General features: G+C 55.9%; 1 protein-coding gene across 4 annotated transcripts in view; it reads right to left on the bottom strand.

Moving 5' to 3' along the window:
• Positions 1-19,019, bottom strand: part of TRPM2 (transient receptor potential cation channel subfamily M member 2) — a 51,878-nt gene that overhangs the window by 10,139 nt on the left and 22,720 nt on the right. For all 4 annotated transcript variants that reach the window (XM_070366819.1, XM_070366817.1, XM_070366821.1 and 1 more), the window contains 17 exons: positions 17,428-17,530; positions 15,503-15,624; positions 14,973-15,308; positions 11,534-11,671; positions 10,205-10,334; positions 9,890-10,035; positions 8,930-9,042; positions 8,343-8,556; positions 7,740-7,858; positions 6,773-6,905; positions 6,172-6,343; positions 3,725-3,908; positions 2,501-2,682; positions 2,148-2,280; positions 1,387-1,474; positions 1,137-1,224; positions 382-539 (listed from right to left, as the gene is read on the bottom strand). In XM_070366819.1, coding sequence (XP_070222920.1) covers positions 382-539; positions 1,137-1,224; positions 1,387-1,474; positions 2,148-2,280; positions 2,501-2,682; positions 3,725-3,908; positions 6,172-6,343; positions 6,773-6,905; positions 7,740-7,858; positions 8,343-8,556; positions 8,930-9,042; positions 9,890-10,035; positions 10,205-10,334; positions 11,534-11,671; positions 14,973-15,308; positions 15,503-15,624; positions 17,428-17,530 — 2,559 coding nt within the window. The remainder of the gene's footprint in view (positions 1-381; positions 540-1,136; positions 1,225-1,386; positions 1,475-2,147; positions 2,281-2,500; positions 2,683-3,724; positions 3,909-6,171; positions 6,344-6,772; positions 6,906-7,739; positions 7,859-8,342; positions 8,557-8,929; positions 9,043-9,889; positions 10,036-10,204; positions 10,335-11,533; positions 11,672-14,972; positions 15,309-15,502; positions 15,625-17,427; positions 17,531-19,019) is intronic.

Raw genomic sequence — 19,019 nt, 5'->3', positions numbered from 1 at the left:
GCCAGGAAAACCAGAGAGAAGGCCTGGGCCGGGGTGGGGGGAGGGGCGGGGGGTGGTGGCACACCCCCAGGCCTCCTCCTTCGCTCCCTCTCACTCTCTACCTCCATCCTCCCCAGCATTCAGAAAGGGGATAGGGGCTGTTCTCTGGGGACGGGGGCTTGAGGACAAGCAGGGCAGTGGGGCCTGTGTGGATAGCAGCCCAGTGTCCAGGTTCATGGCCCAGCTTCAGCCCTCAGGTCTCGTGGACCACGCTTCCCTCTTCATCTGTCCCTCGTGGCCCTTCAAGGCTTCGGTAGGCTCAGCCACCCTGGGGCCCAGACCACTCCCCCCAGGACACTGGGCCCCTGCAGCCTGGTGGGTGAGGCCAGAACAGGCACTCACCTCCCAGGGCACTTTCTCGTTGGGCACCGGGAATCGCAAGACAGAGCAACTCAGGTAGAGCAGGTGCCGGGCATTCACGTGGTAGGCATCACCTGGGTCCTCTGCCTTCGATCCGCTGTCCAGCTCAGGATCCCGCCCCACTGAGGCCTTCTGGGGTGCTGGAAATGGGGAGAGGGACAGGGCCACCCTCTGAGGTCCTTTCCCCCAAACTTCCGGGCTGCCTCCACCTCCCTGAGCCCAGTTTGAAAGTCAGCCACAAAGAGAGCACCATCCCCAGGGTTCCCATCACTGCAGCCAGGAGGACCAAGGCCTGGGCACAGGCCCCCGTTGCCTGGGGTAGCTCCCAGCAGAGCTCTTAGTAATCAACATGATGCACAAGCCCTTCCAGAAGCCTGTCCGGATGAAAGGGCAGATGGCTCCTTTGGGGCCAGCAACAGCCCAGGAGGGTTGCTCGTGACCATTTCTTGGCCGGCTGCAAATCTGGGAGCAAAGACGTGCTTTCTGTCACCCGGTCAACTGGGTCTCGGGTCTGCTGGACCTGATGCACACGGGGAGGTCAGGGGCCTGGGACAGGCTACCTCTGGAATTCCCCAGCCTGGTCAAGCCGGGGGACTTGGCCACGCTCAGCACATGTAGCCGTGGGGTGCGTCAAGCATCCCAAGGTGCTGGGGCTGCTCCTCTCCACTCCAAAGACACCCAGACAGAAAAGAGCACAGGTGGGTAGAGACCAGCCGCTGGCACAGCCACCCACTCACCCAGAGTGGGGACACCTTCTTCTGAGCCAAAGCCACTGTCCCTCAGGGCCTTCACAATCCAGTGCAATGCTGTGGCTGTCTGGGCCACCTGGAACGCTCATTCAAAACAAGATTGGTCAATAGGTGCCCGCACACGGGATGCCCAGCTCCCCACCCCCGTCTTCCCCAGGCAGCCACCCAACACCTGGGGCTTGGCCAGAAGGGCCATCGGAACCATGCGCAGAAACAGAGGTCCCAGCCCGGAGCCCACCTGCTCCTCCAGGGAGGCCAGTCTCTGCTCCACGGCGCCCGACTTCTTCAGATGTGCCATTTCCAGCAGGCGCACCATGGAATCCACCCTGCAAGAGGACACAGCTGAGGTCCGCGGCCTTCCAGGGGTCTGGGTGTGAGTGGAGAGAGCCTGGTGCCCTTTGCAGGTGGGCAGCTTACCACATCCAGCAGCACAGGCTCCTTCAGCTCTAGTTTCAGGCTTCTTGATTTGAAAGGTTACACTCTACAGTTTCATAGAGAATGAGCACCACCTAGTGGCCCAGGGGGAAGACCTCGCAGCCAGTGATGCCCCAGGCCCACAGGCCACCCGACAGCCCGAGGGGCGTGGCCGGGCCAGAGGGGCAGGTGTGCAGAGCACACACACCTGTTCCTCACCTCAATATGCCTACAGGCTGTCAGTTACAAACTCAGGAAGGACAGAGCGGCCTCTGGGCAGAGGAGGGGACGCTGCCTCCGAGTACCAGTGGGGACTTTGGAAGGAGGAGGGGACACTGTGGTTTGGGAAATGTTTGCTGGTTTTGGTCTCAGTTTGCTACAATGTAGGAATTGCACCCAAGTGGGCCTATGTGTTCATAGGAAGAACACTTCCACAGCCAAGCATCCATCCAAACACCCCGGTCTTTTCCCCTGGCGTTTCTAAGCCGCCTTCTCCCAGAGCCTCCTGCTCCACAACAAAGTGACAGGCATTTCAGGGACCACAGGGCTGCAGCGTCAGCCCTGCCGAGATCCCCAGCCCCGTACTTGTCACTGACGTCCTGGATCTTCTGCTCTGGCCTCTGCTTCTGCTGGAACTGCTGTTCCTGCAGGTAGTTCTCCTTCAGGTACATCTCCCAGGACAGGAGGGCCGCCTCCTCTGTCTTCTCTAGCTTGTTCTCTGTGCGGGGAGGAGAGCCTCTGACCCACTGGGGGCCCCGCAGGGAGGGGCGGAGGAGCCCACCCACGCCCAACCCCAGTGGGCTGGCAGCAGTCTGGGGGCCTGAGAGGACTGCATGTCCCCTCTCTCACCCCGAGCTTCTGGGATGCTCAGAGGAGCTGCCCCCCGATCCCGGCTGCACCCCAGACGCGGCTCTGGGGACGAGGGAGGGACAGCTTACTGAACAGCTTATGCCGCTTGGCAGGGATCTTCAGCACGACCCTCTTGATGATGAGGTGCAGGTGGCTGAGGAGGATGAAGGGGGGCGGCGCGGGGGGCCTGCCCTGGTACTCCTCGATCAGGTCGTGGCGCTGGAACTTCCAGATCTGGTCCGTGTGCTCCTGCACCTGCTGGAAGGTGTAGCTGCAGGGGGCGAGGAGCACTGGTTACCAGGAACATGGGCCACACAAGCTGGGTTATGCACAACTGTGTCGTTGCCTGAGTGTGCGCCGTGACTGCCCACAAAGGCACACCAGGGAGGGCGACCGGGACACAGGAAAGGCAGCTGAGCACCCTGGGGGCCCAGAGGAGAATGAAGAAAGAAGACCTAGATTTTAGAGCCCATAAACCTTGCTAGAGAACAAAACAGACCCTCATGTGTTGGGAGATGGATGGTGTCCTGCACTGGACCCTAAAAGGGTCTGATTCCCCTGAATCTGACAAACAGAAGAGACAGTGTCTTCAACAGGCTGACATGCTCGTTCTCCACACCCTGTGTCTCGTGCGGGTAGAGGTCAGCTGGCCCAGATCCCGGACAGAGGTCCTCGGAGGAGGGGAGGGAGGCTGGGCAGGGCTGAGACACAGCCGCTGCCTGCTGGGCCTCTGGCCTCTGTCTATCACAGCCCAGCACTGGAGCAGGGTCTCTCACTGTTCAGAGCACACGGAAAATCATCAAGTGGCAACCTCATCACCCTAGCTGATGAAGAGAAGAGAAACAGTGCCCAAACCGGCCACAGGTCCCAGGGGCTCTTCTCCAGAAGCCGGGAGGGGCCTGAGGGGGTGGCAATGCCCTGAGCCACAGGGTCAGCCTCCTGGGCACCACAGTCAGGGCCGGCCCTATGTGCCTGCTTTACATGGAGAGCAAAGACAGGTCGTCTTGCCTCACAAGATTCTTAACAAGTGTGACACACACGCCTCCACCCCCAAAGATGATCTCAGCTAAGTCGCTGCCCCGCATCCACCTCCTTCTGCTGGGGTGGGAGGAGTGAGACTTCAGTGCCCCTCCCCATGGTCTCTGAGCACAGGGCCCATGGGCTGCCCCCCAGCAGTAGTGCCCAGGTTGGATGCCACGATCACCAGGTCAGCCCGGGCTGAGCCAGGTCCTGGGTCCCAGGCTCCACGCCATCCACACCACCCTGAGGGTGGGGACAGGCAGCAGGGTGTGTACCCTGCATGTGCCACTCACTTGAACATGGCAATGAGCAGGTTGAGCAGCAGGATGTTGGCAAAGAGCAGGTAGAGGCAGAGCAGAAGGACAGTCAGCCACTCGGGGAACACGGGCTCCTGCCGCGCCTGGTCGATCTCGGGGCACTTGGGCTTGTAGGGATCCGTGCCGTTGGGGCTACACTGGTCTGGTTTGAAGTTCACGCCTGGGTCGGGATGAGGGGGCAAGTGAGTCCAGAAAGCCATGTGGAGTCACAGGGGCCCTTGGGAAATGACCTCACTGGCCTGGAGCCCCGGACATCTGGGTGACCTCAGCTGTCAGCTCAAGCCCGAGGGAAGCCAGAAAGGGCTGACCATCTACACCCAGCATCCTCACGGGCAGGAAGTCCCGCTGCCAGGAAAGCCCAAGACCCAGACCTGCACTGCAGGCTGGCACATGCCTTTCTGGGATCCAGGCACCCTACGAGGGCACTTCCTGGGGGTGTGTCATCCACAGGAGGGCCTATGTCATCTAAGTCACAGGTCCTAACCCTGGGAGCAGAATGTGGCAGGAAAGACGTCAAAGAGAAAATGAACAACTGTCGTAAAGAAAAGGGAGACGTCAGAAAGGAAACGTGCTGCAGAGGCGACCCTTCTCTATGGAACATGTGACTAGAAACCAAAACACAGCTCCGCACTTGCAGAAAAGTAAAGGATACATAATATTACAAAACATAACTATATACTCGGCGTTTAAAAATCTGTAAGATAAGGGCTTCCTTGGTGGTCCAGTGGTGAGTAATCTGCCTTGCAATGCAGGGGACATGGGTTCAATCCCTGGTCCAGAAGGATTCCACATGCCTCGGGGCAACTAAACCTGTGCACTAAAACCACAGAAGCCCCCACACCCTAGAGCCCATGCTCTACAACGAAGGAAGCCAACACGGTGAGGAGCCCATGCACTGCAGCCAGAGAGTAGCCTCCACTCATTCTGTCTAGAGAAGGCCTCGTGCAGCGGTGAAGACCCAGCGCAGCCAAATCTAAATACTTAAAGAAAAAAGACATCCAGATTGGAAAGGAACAAGTATTTGCGGATGACATGATCATAGCAAATCCCTCAAAAGGCACCTAAAAACTATTAGAACTAATAAAGAAGTTCAGCAAGGTTTCAGAATACAAGTTCAATATACAAAATATAGTGTTTTTCTATACAGTAAACAATCCAATTAATAAAACAATTCTACTTACAACAAGCATGAAAAAGAATAAAAACACTTAGGAGTAAATTTAACAAAAGAATTACAACTTATATGATGAAAAATAAAATATGCTATGGAAAGAAATTAAAGATCTAAATAACTGGAAGAAACCCCATGTTTATAATCAAAATCCTGGATGTCTTTTTTGGAGAAACTGATTAGATCACCTGAAAATTCATGTGGACCCAAGGGACCCAGAGGCCAAAACAATCATGAAAAAAAGAACAAAGCTGAAGGACTCACACTGGCTAGGACCATGGTGCTGGCACCTGGATAGACACATGGTTAATAGGAATAAAACAGGTAAACCCTTTTGTTAACAGTCAACTGATTTCTGGGTCGGGAAGATCCCCTGGAGGAATTAAATATGGATAACAATACAGATGACTTGAAAACATTACACTGAGTAAAACAGGCAAGACACAAAAGACTACATATCATATGATCCACTTTATGTGAAGCGTCCAGAAAAGGCACCTTCTACCCTGATGCTGGGGAAGAGTGAGGGCGGGAGAAGGCAGACAGAAGATAAGATGGTTGGATGATATCATCACCTCGGTGGACATGAATCTGAACCAGCTCCGGGAGACAGTGAAGGACAGAGAAGCCTCGTGTGCTGCAGTTCATGGGGTTGCAAAGAGTCCGACACGACCTTGCTACTGAGCACCATCAACGATAGAGACAGTAGACGACAGGTCACCTGCGTTTGGGGGGCGGGGGTGACTGCTAAAGGGTATGGGGTGACTTTTGGAACAAGCGTTCTAAAATTAGATTCTGTAAATATACTAAAAACCGTGGAAGTGGCCACTTTTTACAGGCGAGTTTTATTGTATGTGAATTCATCTCAATGAAGCCGTGACAGAGAACAAACTCTGTGTTCTCTCCACTCAGAAAAGGAAGACTTATGTCTGACTGCAGTGGGAGGAACGGAAGGAATCAGATGGCATTTAATGGGGGGGGGTGGTGTCAGCTGATGCTCCAGGCCACATCCCCGACCCATTTTGATCTCCCCGCAACTGCGAAGTACAGCCCAGCTGCGGCCAGCTGATGCCTGCCCCACTCAACTGATGGGCTCCCAAGTGCACCCATCTCTTCCTTCAGGAGCCACAGCCCCAGGCAGTGCTGAGTGAGTGGGATGTGCCCAGTCCTCCCATCCTCCCACTTCTGTGACCCTGGAGGAATCCCACAAGGGTGGCACCTCCTTTTCCACAGCTGTCAGGGCCCCTCCTACCGTCAATGTAGGTTGGCAGCTGCCCGAAGATGGTGAGATACGAGTGGTAGATGGCCCCCCGGAAGATCCACTCCACCCGCCTCTCATTGTGGATGAGGATGGCCTGCTTGGCCACCCCGAAGGACACGACCCACACGGCCAGCAGGAAGAGGAAGAAGAAGACGTCCTTCATCTGTGGGAGCGGGGTACCAGTTGCAGCCACACCACCCCACACTGTCCCTGCCCACAGGAGGGTCCCCGAGTGCCTTGCAATGGACGAGACTCCATCAACCCTTACAGCATGGCTGCATGGAGCCAGGAGCTTCAGGGAACAGCCTAGAGGGGTGCTGGGCACCCCACGAGGAGTAGGAAGGGTCGTGACCATGACCCAAGAAGGGGAGCGACAGGAGCTATAACAGGGATCAGGGAAGGCTGCCTGGAAGAGGCAACGTACAGGCAAGACCCGAGACAGGCACACTAGGGTGTGGAAGCAGAGTGGTGACTTGGGGTCCTGTGGGGTGTGCTGTGCCCCGGGGCGCCTTAGGCCCCCCTTACCATCACTCCAGTGTGCTTCAGAGCCCCCCTTACCATCCACCTTGGAGTGCGTTGGGCCCCCCCTTACCATCCGCTTCACGATGATAATCTTGGGCCCCAGCGTCTTGCTGATGGTGAAGATGTGCATGAGCCGCAGGCAGAACATGGTGAAGTCCAGGGAGAGGATGATGCGCCCGGTGTACAGCAGCGAGGGCATGAGTCTGCATGGGAGCAGGGCCTCAGCTGGCCACCCTGGCCTGATCCCAGCCCTCTGCCCAGCTGCCCCGGGCCCCTGCCCAGCTGCCCCAGCCACGTGAACAGCCTGACGGGGAGCAGGGCCTCAGCTGGCCACCCCCGGCCTGGCCCCAGGCCCCTGCCCAGCTGCCCCAGCCACGTGAACAGCCTGACGGGAGCAGGGCCTCATCTGGCCACCCCAGGCCTGGCCCTAACCCCCTGCCCAGCTGCCCCGGCCCCATGAACAGCCTGACAGGGAGCAGGGCCTCAGCTGGCCACTCCAGGCCTGGCCCTAACCCCCTGCCCAGCTTCCCCAGCCCCATGAACAGCCTGACAGGGAGCAGGGCCTTAGCTGGCTGCTTCAGGCCTGGCCCCAGCCCCACTGTGACCCCAGACCCCAAAGCATTAAAACTGGGTGTAAGTTCAGAGGCAGAGCCTCCAGGAGGGTTCGGAAGCCCAGCCTCAGGCAGAGAAGCTGGGCCTTGTGGGCGTCCTGGGAAGCACCAGGCTGGCCCAGCCCCTTCTGCTCATGAAGGGGTCACGCAGGGCAGACATGTGGCCTTGATGGGCTCTAGAGATGTCAGGGCCCCCGGCTGGGATGTGGGCACTCCCACCAGACAGCTCCCCGTGGTGACATAGCCCACGTCTCTGCCCCAGCTCCTCCCTGTCCCCACGTGGGCAGGGCACCCTTGGCACAGATATATCCAGAGAGGTGCTGAAACCGCAAGGGGGACCCAGCTCACAGCCTCACCCCAGCCCAGCCCTGTGGGGGCTGCTCCTTTGATGGGACGGGAGGGCCACCAGGAGGGGAGGCCACTCACCGGCAGGTCAGCCCCGCAATGAAGAGCAGGATAGCGCACACGTCCAGCTTGTTCCAGTAGTCACTGAAGTACACGAGCACCGCCTTCCGCAGCCCGCTCCCGTCAGGGTCATAGAAGAGCTGGAGGGGGGAGCAGGGACATGCGGGGCTGTGGGTCATCCTTCTCAGTTTCCCACCAACAAACCGGCACCACTTCCTGGGTAGCTGAGAGTCGGGGAGGGGCTGCTGGCAGAAGAGGTGGCCCCCGCTGAGCCCAGCTCCCCTCCCAAGAGGGGACCCCCACATTTTGCAGTGTCCTTCACAGCGGAGCCAGGGACTCACAAAATCCAGGACACCACTCAGTGATGTCACCCTTGGGGTGATAAGAGAGAGTTTCAAGCAAAAACCAATGCCTTGAGGGGGTCGGGTGGAGGAGGAGCAAGGGCAGGAGCGGCTGGCAGACCACAGGCTGCACTTTCTGAGGGGCCTCGCCCGGCTCTCAGTACCCACGTGGGGTTCACTGTGCATGGCATGGGGCCAAGGGCCACCACGAGAAAGTGACCAAGCCCGGGATGCTCCTGGGGGTAGGAGGGTCCACGGGTGGAGTGGGAGCGGGCTGGCCCACCTGCCGCAGCTCCTCGCACACCAGGGAGAAGAGCCAGACGTAGATGAGGAACTCGCAGCTGGAGGGCTGGGGCTGGAAGTCCACCATGAGCACGTAGGCAAACAGGCAGAGGAAGGCGAAGTAGGACAGGATGTTCATGTGGAAGACGACCACGGGCGCGCTGAAGAAGGCGCGGACGCGGGCCAGGCACCTGTCTGCCTGCAGCTCCCGGTTCCTGCGGAAGACATGGGCAGGGGAGACCACGGCCGTGAGGGGCAAGCTCAGCCATGGGTCACACCACAGAAGGGAGGCCCAGGACTTGCGGCTGGCCACCCACCCTCCACGCATGGCTATGGTACGGGCCCGGCCAGACGGCCCTTCAAAGAGGTCCCCGAAGGGCCCTCGGGTTCCTTTAGGGCTATCAAAAAATCCTCAGGCCATGGTGGAACTCGGCCCCGGTGGATACTGGGCGACGGCAGTTCTCACCCTTCCCCAGCGCGAATCCCTTCCATCTTGGGACCGGTGGCAGCAGTGAACACACCCAGAGGGGGCATTTGGGAAGGGAGGTCTGGCCCCAAGCCCCAGCGGCCCTGCAGCCGGGCCAGCACCTGAAGGAGACGAGGCCAGTGTAGAGCAGCGGGAAGACCAACATGCACAGCACCAGGCGCCAGAGCCCATTGTCCACGCTGAGCTGGCCCCACCACACCTTGGTCAGGTAGGCCTGCGGACAGAAGGAGGGTTTCAGGGCGATGGGCCCCCCACCCACCCTGACCCTGTGCTCCCTGAGACTCCCAAGGAGGAGCGACTCTGCAGGCTCAAGCACGGCGCTCTGCCAGGCCCACAGGTGACGTGATGGGCAGCACAGTGGGCAGCTCTGGTCTGGTCCTGAGTCTGACAGCCCAGGAAGAGGCTCTGGGGGCAGGACCGGGCTCTCCCAGACCAGAAAGTGAGGCTCAAACCCGGAGCCGGGCTCTGTCCCCCTGCCCCACTCTCACCAGCTGGCCCCTGAGTTCTCCCTGGGGTGGGTGGTGTGGGCAGAACTCCTCCCTACCAAGCCCCTGGGATCCAGCATGGCCAACTCAGCATGTGGTGACAGGATGAGACTGTGCTCCAAGGAAGCGCCAGGGCTCTGAGGGGCCCCCCGGTACACTACATGTCTCATGTCATCAAGGCAACGCCAGAGTGTCCTGCACTTGCTGCTCCAGGAGGATGTCGTGCCGCCTCCATGTATCCCTCCTGAGACCCCAGGTAGCAGGGGTGGGTGGAGCTGAGGCCTGGCCCTGGAGCCCTGCTGGGGGCTCCCAGGTAGGGACATCCATCCTGTGCAGAGGTGAGCCACCGCCTTCACAACTAACCACGCACTCTCACTCAGCATCGGCTCTCTCCTCGGCAAACAGTGAGGAGAGGGTATGCCTGTCTGCAGCAGGTGACCGATGGCCAGCGCCATCCCTGGGTCCCCACAGGACCCAACATGGTGACCTCCTGTGCTATCCACATGCACAGGAGGCTGCATCCGCCCCTGCAGCACCAAGGCAGGTATTTCTGGAAGGAGGCCCCCAGAACATCACCTGGATGCCCCCGTGAGACACGAACTTCATGTCCTTGGCCTCCAGGGCCAGCTGCAGGCAGGTGGTCCTGCCCCAGGCCTCCGACACGCGGACCAGCAGCTTCTGAGCCCTCTCCTCATTCTGCCGATAGCACTCAGTGAAGACCCCTGGATGGGAGAAGGTCTCGTCACAGCAGCCGGATCCTCACCAGGGGGAGCTGCAGACAGTGGTGGAGCACGGCCCCTCCAGACAGCACAGTGTGCACAGGGATGGGGCGAGGACCCCAGGGTCACCTATGAGGGCCCCGGGTCTGAGGCTGCAGCCTCAGAAGCTCACCAATGGCTCTCTGTTCGTACTCGTCCGCAAGCACCAGCATCTCCTCCAAGCTGTCTGTGTCCTCCTCCTCCTTGGACAACTCCTTTAGGATCTTGCTGCAGGCCAAGGCTGCCGCAATGCAGTCCTGGCTCTGGGTACCCAGGGGAGCCACCATGAGGCTCTGGATGGTCCTGCCCCAGGACCTTCAACATGCCACCACCCAGGCTGATGAGAGCAGAGGCCCTGAGACAGCACAGGCTGCGGGGCAAGGACTCAGTGTGGCTCCTTCCACATAAACCTCTGGGCTCACCCCAGGTCACATGCAAGCCCTGCTGTCAGTCAGTCTTCTGCACAGGCCAGGCAGCCCCCTTGCTCCCCAAGAACACAGACTGGACACAAGCACTCAAACAGCTCTGCTGGCACAAGGCCCAGAGCTCTCTAGGCATCTGGTCAACCCCACTCAAGGAGCGCTCCCAAAGAGGAGAAACGAGGACCTGGCCATCACATGGCCCTGTCCAAGGCCAGGGCCTCACCCTCGGTGGCACCCCCAGTCCCAGGCATCACAGGGGGCCAAGAGAATCTCACAGGAGGCTCTCAATACTCAGCCCAGAGGCCCTGGGTCTGAAGGCAGCACTGGCCCGGGTGAGGGGTTGGTGTCAGAGCCTGGAAACCTGAGTTTGGTTTTTCTGGCCAATAAGCCCCACCGGGCATACTTGAGGCCACAGTCAGGCCGGCTCTGTCGCCCACCCCCTCCCCCAAGCACCTTGGGAGAGGGTGTACCTCCAAGAACCTTGGTGAGGGTTGGGGGGGCCGTGGTCACCAGAGCCTCTGCCAGGACCCTGAGGGAGCTGGCTCTGAGAGCAGCCTGGATATGCTGGCTCAGAAAAGCAAGGCCTCTCTGAGAAAAATTATGAAACTTTACTTTCCTGTTAAAAGGAAAGCCAGCTTGAAATAAAGGAAAACCATGAGGGGAGTCCTGGCCTGCAGTGTTCTGCTTCTTAGGGAGCCGCCTAGCCAGTCCCTGCCATGGGTGATAAAGCCCCATGCGGTCCATTGACCAGGAGCTGCCCGGCCAGTCCCCTTCATTGAAAATGAAGCCAAACTCAGGCCGAGTTACCAGGAGCCGCCCAGCTGACTGGTGGGAGTTCCCAGACAGCCCAGCAACAGCCTGGGGTGACGGCATCTGGGAAGCGCCCATCTTAGCGACAGATAATGCCTGAGCCCCCCAACCATCAATGGGAAGAGAAGCGGCCCCTCCAGGGGTGGAACGTGCCCACAGAGTCCACTGACACGGGCAGCCATGGGGCTGGAGCCTGGTCACTGGTCCACCGATAGTTGCAGTCTGCTGACCTGAGCCCAGATGATTTCTGCCAGCTCCCGGCGGTTCTGCACGATGGCCCAAATGAGAAGATCACGGACGGGATCTATGGTGAAGGTAGCTTGGCCTGATGAATGCTTGTAGGAGGACTGGGGATTCACTCCCTGCACCTGTGAGCAGCGGACAGTCAGCGCCCCTACCTGGCGGGGGACAGCTACTGAAGACGCAGGACCTGAGCTCGGCCCCACTATCCTCGGAGGAAGAGCCCTGAAAGCCACTTTTCCAACAGCACTCAGATGTTCTCATGAACACTCACGCACACTGGGGTTTCTTAAGCACCACTCTGGAGACATGAAGAAACACCAAGAAAGTGCAATGCTCAGTTACTACCATCATTTGCAGACCCCTGCTACTCGCCAGGCATCCCAACGTTCCTTAGTCTTATGTGATAGCATCAAAATCTTTTTCTATGAAGTAAAATTCTAAGGAAAGTGAAAGTGAAGTCTCTCAGTCGTGTCCAACTCTTTGGGACCCCATGGACAGTAACCTACCAGGCTCTGAGGTCCATGGGATTCTCCAGGCAAGAATACTGGAGTGGGCTGCCATTTCCTTCTCCAGGGGATCTTCCCAACCCAGGGATCGAACCCAGGTCTCCTGCATTGCAGACAGACGCTTTACCATCTGAGCCACTAGGCGGAGTCGTAAAATTCTAAGACAGTCTGTTAATAGATTCATGCTGTGACCTCTTCAAGGGAACCTGCAGTGTCTCCTGCAGAGAAGACCAGCAAGAAAGACCAGACAGACAGAGCCACATGTGAGTGGGAGGGCTCCGGCCCCAGACACACTCAGTCTACATTGATTCCAGGCTTCCTGGCCCATCTGTAAACAAACACATCCTCAGACAAGTCCATCCTCTGGAAGCAATTCCCAGAGAACACATTTCCCACATCACACACAAACCTACACTTTAAGTGATTTCAGAAATCATCTGAAGGCTCATCTTTATGAAAAAAAAAAGAAAGAAAAATTAATTCATCTTCTTAAATTACAGACATGGTTCAATATGAGCTTCCTCTTGGGACTTTCATAAGCACTTTCCAACTAGGCATCTTAAATATACTGGAATCAAGAAAACTAGAACCATGAATGTATAGAAACAAGCCACAGCCACTTCAGTCTCAGGGGTTCGGCACAGCTCACCTAGGACAATGGATGGATTTGCAAGCCTGAAGAAAGTACATAATTTTCTAGCAAGAAGAAAACAAAATCACTGTGATCTGAGAAGAGACAGGAAACCTAAACATCAGGACCATCAGGAAAGAAAAATAGAAAGTTATCAGAATTACTACCCAAAAAGGCGCTGGACTCCCAGGGGATTCTGCCAAGTGTGTAAGAGGCAGTGAACTCCAGCCACATAAACTGTCCCAGGGCAGAGAAAGAAGAAACTCTTCCCAGTGTTTTTACAAAGCTAACATAAAATTGATACCAGAACCTGACATATACAACTCTCCCCAAATAAAACGACAATTAAAGATAACATTCTGATGCGCTAAGTCCTTTCAGTCTGATTCTTTGCGACCCCATGAACTGTATGTAGCCTGCCAGGCTCTTTGGTCCATGGGATTTTCCAGGCAACAATACTAGAGTGGGCTGCCATGCCCTCCTCCAGGGGATCTTCCAGAAGCAGGGATTGAACCAATGCCTCTTACATCTCCTGCTTTGGCCAGTGGGTTCTTTACCACTAGTACCACTGCAAACCCCTAAAAAAATGTTGGGACTCCAGCATTGGATTAAATACATGTTACTCTGAAATCAAGTTGAGATTCAAAATAGGGATAAAAAAAGAATAATGACTTATAACTCACCAAGTTCATATGTCAAAGAAGAAGAGTATTGCAACTTCTCAGAAGGCATCTGACAAAATTCAGCCCTGAGGTGTCATTTGTAAAACTTTATTGAATCTTGAGAGGAGTTTCACTCACATAAATATACCACAGATGCCAGCATTACACTTAATGCTTGGAAACTTCGGGATCCTCATCAAATAAAGATTCAGACTAGAAAACCCCTCCTATTGAAACCCCTCCTAGACGCCACACATGTGCGTCTCACGCAGACACAGATGAGCTATGTCGACCTGGCCACACAAACACCAATGATGTGAGCAGGGCTCAGGGGAAGGGGCACAGGGGACAGCATTTTCCCGCATAATTTTTTGTACTGTTGGAAGTTTTTAGAAAGGAAGCTCCTGGACTGAATTGTGTCCACCACTTTCATATGCTGAAGCCCCAACCCTAATGTGACTGTATTTGGAGATGATTCTTCACACATGGGCTGGATGAAACACAGCTGGAATCAAGACTGCCAGGAGAAATATCAACAACCTCAGATATGCAGATGACACCACCCTTATGGCGGAAAGAGAACTACAGAGCCTCTTGATGAAGGTGAAAGAGGAGAGTAAAAAAGCTGGCTTAAAACCCAACATTCAAAAAACTAGGATCATGGCATCTGGTCCCATCACTTCATGGCAAATAGATAGTTTAATAATGGAAACAGTGACAGACTTTATTTTCTTGGCCTCTGAAATCACTGCAGACAGTGACTGCAGCCATGAAATTAAAAGATGCTTGCTTCTTGGAAGACAAGCTATGACAAACCTAGACAGCTTACTAAAAAGCAGAGACATTACTTTGCCGACAAAGGTACATATAGTCAAAGCTATGGTTTTTTCGAGTAGTAGGGATGTGGGAGTTGGACCATAAAGAAGATCGAGTGCCAAAGGATTGATGCTTCTGAACTGTGGTGTTGAAGACTCTTCAGAGTTCATTGGACTGCAAGGAGATCAAACCAGTCAATCCTAAAGGAAATCAGTCCTGAATATTCATTGGGAGGACTGAGGCTGAAGCTGAAACTCCAATACTTTGGCCACCTGATATGAAGAGCTGACTCATTGGAAAGACCCTACTGCTGGGCAAGATTTAGGGCAGCAGGAGAAGGGGACAACAGAGGACAAGATTGTTGGATGGTATTATCGACTCAGTGGACAGGAGTTTGAGTAAGCTCCAAGAGGTGGTGAAGGATAGGATTCTTTGCTGGTGTGCAAAGAATCAGACACAACTGAGCGACTGAACAACAACTTTATGCATGTGATTAAGGTTAAGGGAGGCCATAGAAGTGGGGCCCTGATCCAACAGGACCCTAGCCCTAGGGTGCCTGGGAGGAAAGGAACCCATACTGGGCGCCGTGAAGATGGAGCCAGAAAGTTCTCGTTCCTCTGCAGGCCAGGAGGAGAGGCCTCACCAGAAGCTCACCTGTCAGCACCAAGACCTTGACTTCCAGCCTCCAGAGAAGGGAAAAGAAGATGCCCGCCACGTAACCTGCCCCATCTGTGTTATGACGGCGAGAGCCGACTTTCCCAGTAACAATAATAGCTTGTGTTTCAGAGCTCCAAAGCTGGCCAGCACTCACACTGATTTTGACGCTGGGCACTGTGAAGAGGCGCTGCTGGTCGCTGGAGTGGGGCTGGGAGTATAGCAGCTGCGTGGAGTCCCCGAGGAGCTCCCGGAGCACCTGGGCCACACGCTGCAGGAGCACACCGGGGTCCAGGCGCTCAGGCTCCCCGCCAAGCACCCTGTCCAGCTTGCAGTGGAACAGGCAGGTGGGCTCCAGGTTCTGGTACAGGTAGAACAGGGTGGCCTGGGAGACGAACTCCTTCAGCTGCACCCCGTTCTCCAGGAAGAGCTTCACAAACTCGGGCTTGTTGGTGATGAGGGCGGCCACCATCATGGGGTACAGCTCTGAGGGCTGAAAGGGGGCCATGGGGGCCATGTGGTTGGTCACCAGCCTTCAGGCCCCGATCTTGGTATCCCCAAGACAGGGATGCTGTCGTCTCCCACTTCAGGAGGAGGAGGCATGCCAGTCGCCCTCACCAAGGACAGGGCTGGAGTCTGGACAAGCCCCAGCCAGCCCCTCCCTAGGGCAAACCCCGGAAGTCTCACCTTCCACTGTCGCTCATCGGTGAAGATCTCACTCTGGGCAATATCCACGCGGTTCCACGCCACCGCCAGGTTCAGCTGGTGGTCCCAGTTCTCATGGCCAAAGTGGTCGAGGCTCCGAGAAGCTACAGGTAGAAGCACACACACTGGGGACTTCATCTGGGCTTCAGAGCCACTTCAAAGCCCAACAAAGTCAGAGTGGGGTCAGCAAGTCGTCCCCATCGTTTCAAGTGAATAGATAAGGTGCTCAGTCACGAACCGCCCCACCCCACCACACACACGCCTTCATGCAATCACTTTTCCTTTCAGGCTACCATCAGACCATCTTTGGGTTTCTGTCTTCACTCTTGCTTACCCCAGCTCCCAGCCCTGGCCCCAGGTCCTGCTCAAGCCCCCCGCCCTAAGTTTAAAGGAGACACGGTTCTCTGGAAGGCAGGCACTTTAACATTCACTTTCAAAGCTTAGACCACGAAAGCCAGCACATGTCCTTCTTTGCCTTGTTTGCAGAACCACCACCTCACCCCGGTTCTCAGTGCAACTATTTGCCCAACTAGTTTCTGCTCTTTCTGGACTAACATTTTAAAACATGGGTTGTTATTTAGGGAAAAGAAAAAAGAACTCCGACCCTTACCTCACAACACACACAGAAAGTAACCTGAGATGAATCACAAACCTACACGTAAAGGCTGTGGCTATGGAAGAAAGTATTTGCAACCGCAGGAAAGGAAAAGATTTCCTGGGATGTGAAGAACATAAATAATGAAGGAAAAAAATTGGTAAACTAAAATGTTACCAATAGGACTTTCCTGGTGGTCCAGCGGTTAAGACTTCAAACTTCCACTGCAGGAGGTTGTGGGTTTGATCCCAGGTGGGGAACTAAGATCCCACAGGCCATACGGTGTGGCAAAAAAAATGAATAGATACGTGTATATCCCTTCTGCTCCCTAAAGATACCTTGGAGGACATAAAAGAGCAGACCATGAACCAAGAGAAAACATCCCAGCATATAGGTCCAACACAGGATTTGCACAAGGATATACCAAGAACTCTTAAACCTCCACAAAAGAGACAAATAACCAATTAAACATGGACAAAAGATCTGACAGACACTTCATCGAGATGAAATGGAAATGGCCAACAAGCCCGGAGACACAAATTCAAACCACACAGCGATCTGGCTTCACACCCACCAGGAGGGCTACAGTTTCACGGACTGACAGGACCAAGTGTGGGTGAGGGCACAGAGCAGCCTGGACCCACACCCACAGCGTGGGGACCAGTGCACAGAAACAGAGTGAACGCTTCCCGCTCTGCCATCGCTGCTGGCCTGGGGCCGGCCTCCCTGCAGGGTGAGGGGCCATTCAGCCCAGAACAAATGCTCCTGGGCACCAGGGATGTCATGTCCAGGTCCATGCCGGCAGGAAGGACAGGGAAGCATGGGTCTCACCCCAGAGTTGGGAGAGGCAGGAAGTGTGGGTCCCGGGAGAACAAGCTGAAGGGCAGAAATGAGACTAAGGAGTGGAAGTTGGCCAAGAGTTCTATGGTCTCCCGGATGCCTAAGTTTGGAGTCTCCCTTGCACTTGGACTCTGCCACTGGAGACACAGGAGTTAGACAGGAGACAGAGAGTGGGGAGACAGGAGCGGACATCCGAGGCTCTTTCTTCCCACCCTAGAATTTTATGAGGAACTGTGAAGACCATGAAAGGGTAAATCAGTACAGGCTGCACTCAGATTTCAGGTAAGAAGGTGAGTTGAGAAAGGCGCCTACACCCCAACATCAGTGACTGGCACCACCTGCCCAGGGGGAGCGTGAGGTGGTGTGGCGAGGTCCAGCTGCTCTCTGACCAGCCCGTCTGCCCATGGGTGGTATTTCCTCTGGACTAGGACTCTGGCTCCTCCCCCACATCCTCACCGCGCCTGACCCTCACCTTTCAGCAAGGCCTGCAGGATGGCCACGTCCACGTCCTGCTGGCCATCCTTCCCTTCCCGGAACACAGTGAGCAGCTGCCGCCTCCGGACGATGTCTTGAATCTGCAACAGGCATTTTCCGCATGAGGTTCCCCCAACCTCTTCAAAGAGCACCTGAAGAACCAAGGCCCCGGACACAGAACCGGAGGCCCAGGCAGGAGTCTCTCCTGCCGTGTGGCCAGGACCACCACCTCGCCTCGCCCCCACGCCCAGACGGTGATGAAGATGAAGATGTGTGAGGACCAAACACATGGTGTTTTCGAGTGGCCTTTGGGGTAGAACCTCCAGCTCACTGATCAGTGGTATCTGTTCAACACCCAGCAATGCTTAACCAAAGACCTCCGCCTGGTCCTCTGCCTGGGCCCTGCCTACCTACCTATCAATCACCAATCTATCTATCCTCTATTTCCTGTCCCCTTTCTATCTAGCTGTCACCCATCTCATCTACCTATCGTCTCTCAGCTGCCAGAACTGTGGTGCTGGAGAAGGCTCTTGAGAGTCCCTTGGACTGCAAGGTGATCAAACCAGTCAATCCTAAAGGAAATCAGTCCTTAAAGTTCATTGGAAGGACTGATGTTGAAGCTGAAGCTCCAATACTTTGGCCACCTGATGGGAAGAGCCAACTCATTGGAAAAGACCCTGATGCTGGGAAAGATTGAAGGCAGGAAGAAAAGGGGACGACAGAGGATGAGATGGTTGGATGGTATCACAGACTCAATGGACATGAGTTTGAGCAAACTCCAGGAGATGGTGATGGACAGGGAAGCCTGGAGTGCTGCAGTCCATGGGGTCGCAAAGAGCTGGACATGACTGAACGACCTAATGACAAGACCTGCCACCAGTCACTGCTCCCTTGAACTTTCACCCTGAGGCAGGGGTGGGCCTCAGCTGGTTCCTCACAGCCCAAATCTTCAGACTCCACTCCCAGCTCCCAGGCCACCACGCCCAGCCCCACCTGCTTTCCTGCCCTCCCCCACCCCCTTCCCCTCAGCCTGGACACGGCTCTTGCCTCTGTACCCTCTATAAAGACTTCTCCCACCTAGAGGGCCCCTCATACACCCTGCCTCCACCTCTAAGACCCCAACCTTCCCCATCTCTCAGGATCCAGCTTTCATGTCAACTCCAAAATGCCAAAATGTCTCTCTTCCCAACCCTACCCCATCCTCCAGCCAAAACCTCTCCTGGATTTAACTCTACTCCTGATTCACAGGACGGAGTAGCTACTGAGCTTGTGCGCTGACCAGGCACTAAGTACTTTCCCAGGTGGCCCTGCTCCATCCTCTGAGTCTAAGCCCCAATCACCCCTGATCTGTAGATAAGACAGCAGGACTTCTGAGAGAGGGCCAGCACTCCTGACACCAGCAATGTGGTGCTGGCTGCGGGTCAACAAGAAGACCCCCAGGGCAGATATCCGCATCCTCCCGGGGCTGCACCTGTGTACCCACCATGGGGCAGAGCAGCCCCAAGGCGTGTGGAGTGAATCAGTGATCACAGCTCTGGGGGCCCCCTCCCCACTGAACAGGAGCCACCATCGCGGGCAGCCCCCCGGCTG

The sequence above is a fragment of the Bos mutus genome, unplaced genomic scaffold, assembly GCF_027580195.1.
Source record: "Bos mutus isolate GX-2022 unplaced genomic scaffold, NWIPB_WYAK_1.1 CTG214, whole genome shotgun sequence".
NCBI lineage: Eukaryota > Metazoa > Chordata > Mammalia > Artiodactyla > Bovidae > Bos > Bos mutus.
The sequence above is the reverse complement of the archived record's forward strand: the minus strand, read 5'-3'. Positions and strand labels throughout refer to the sequence as shown.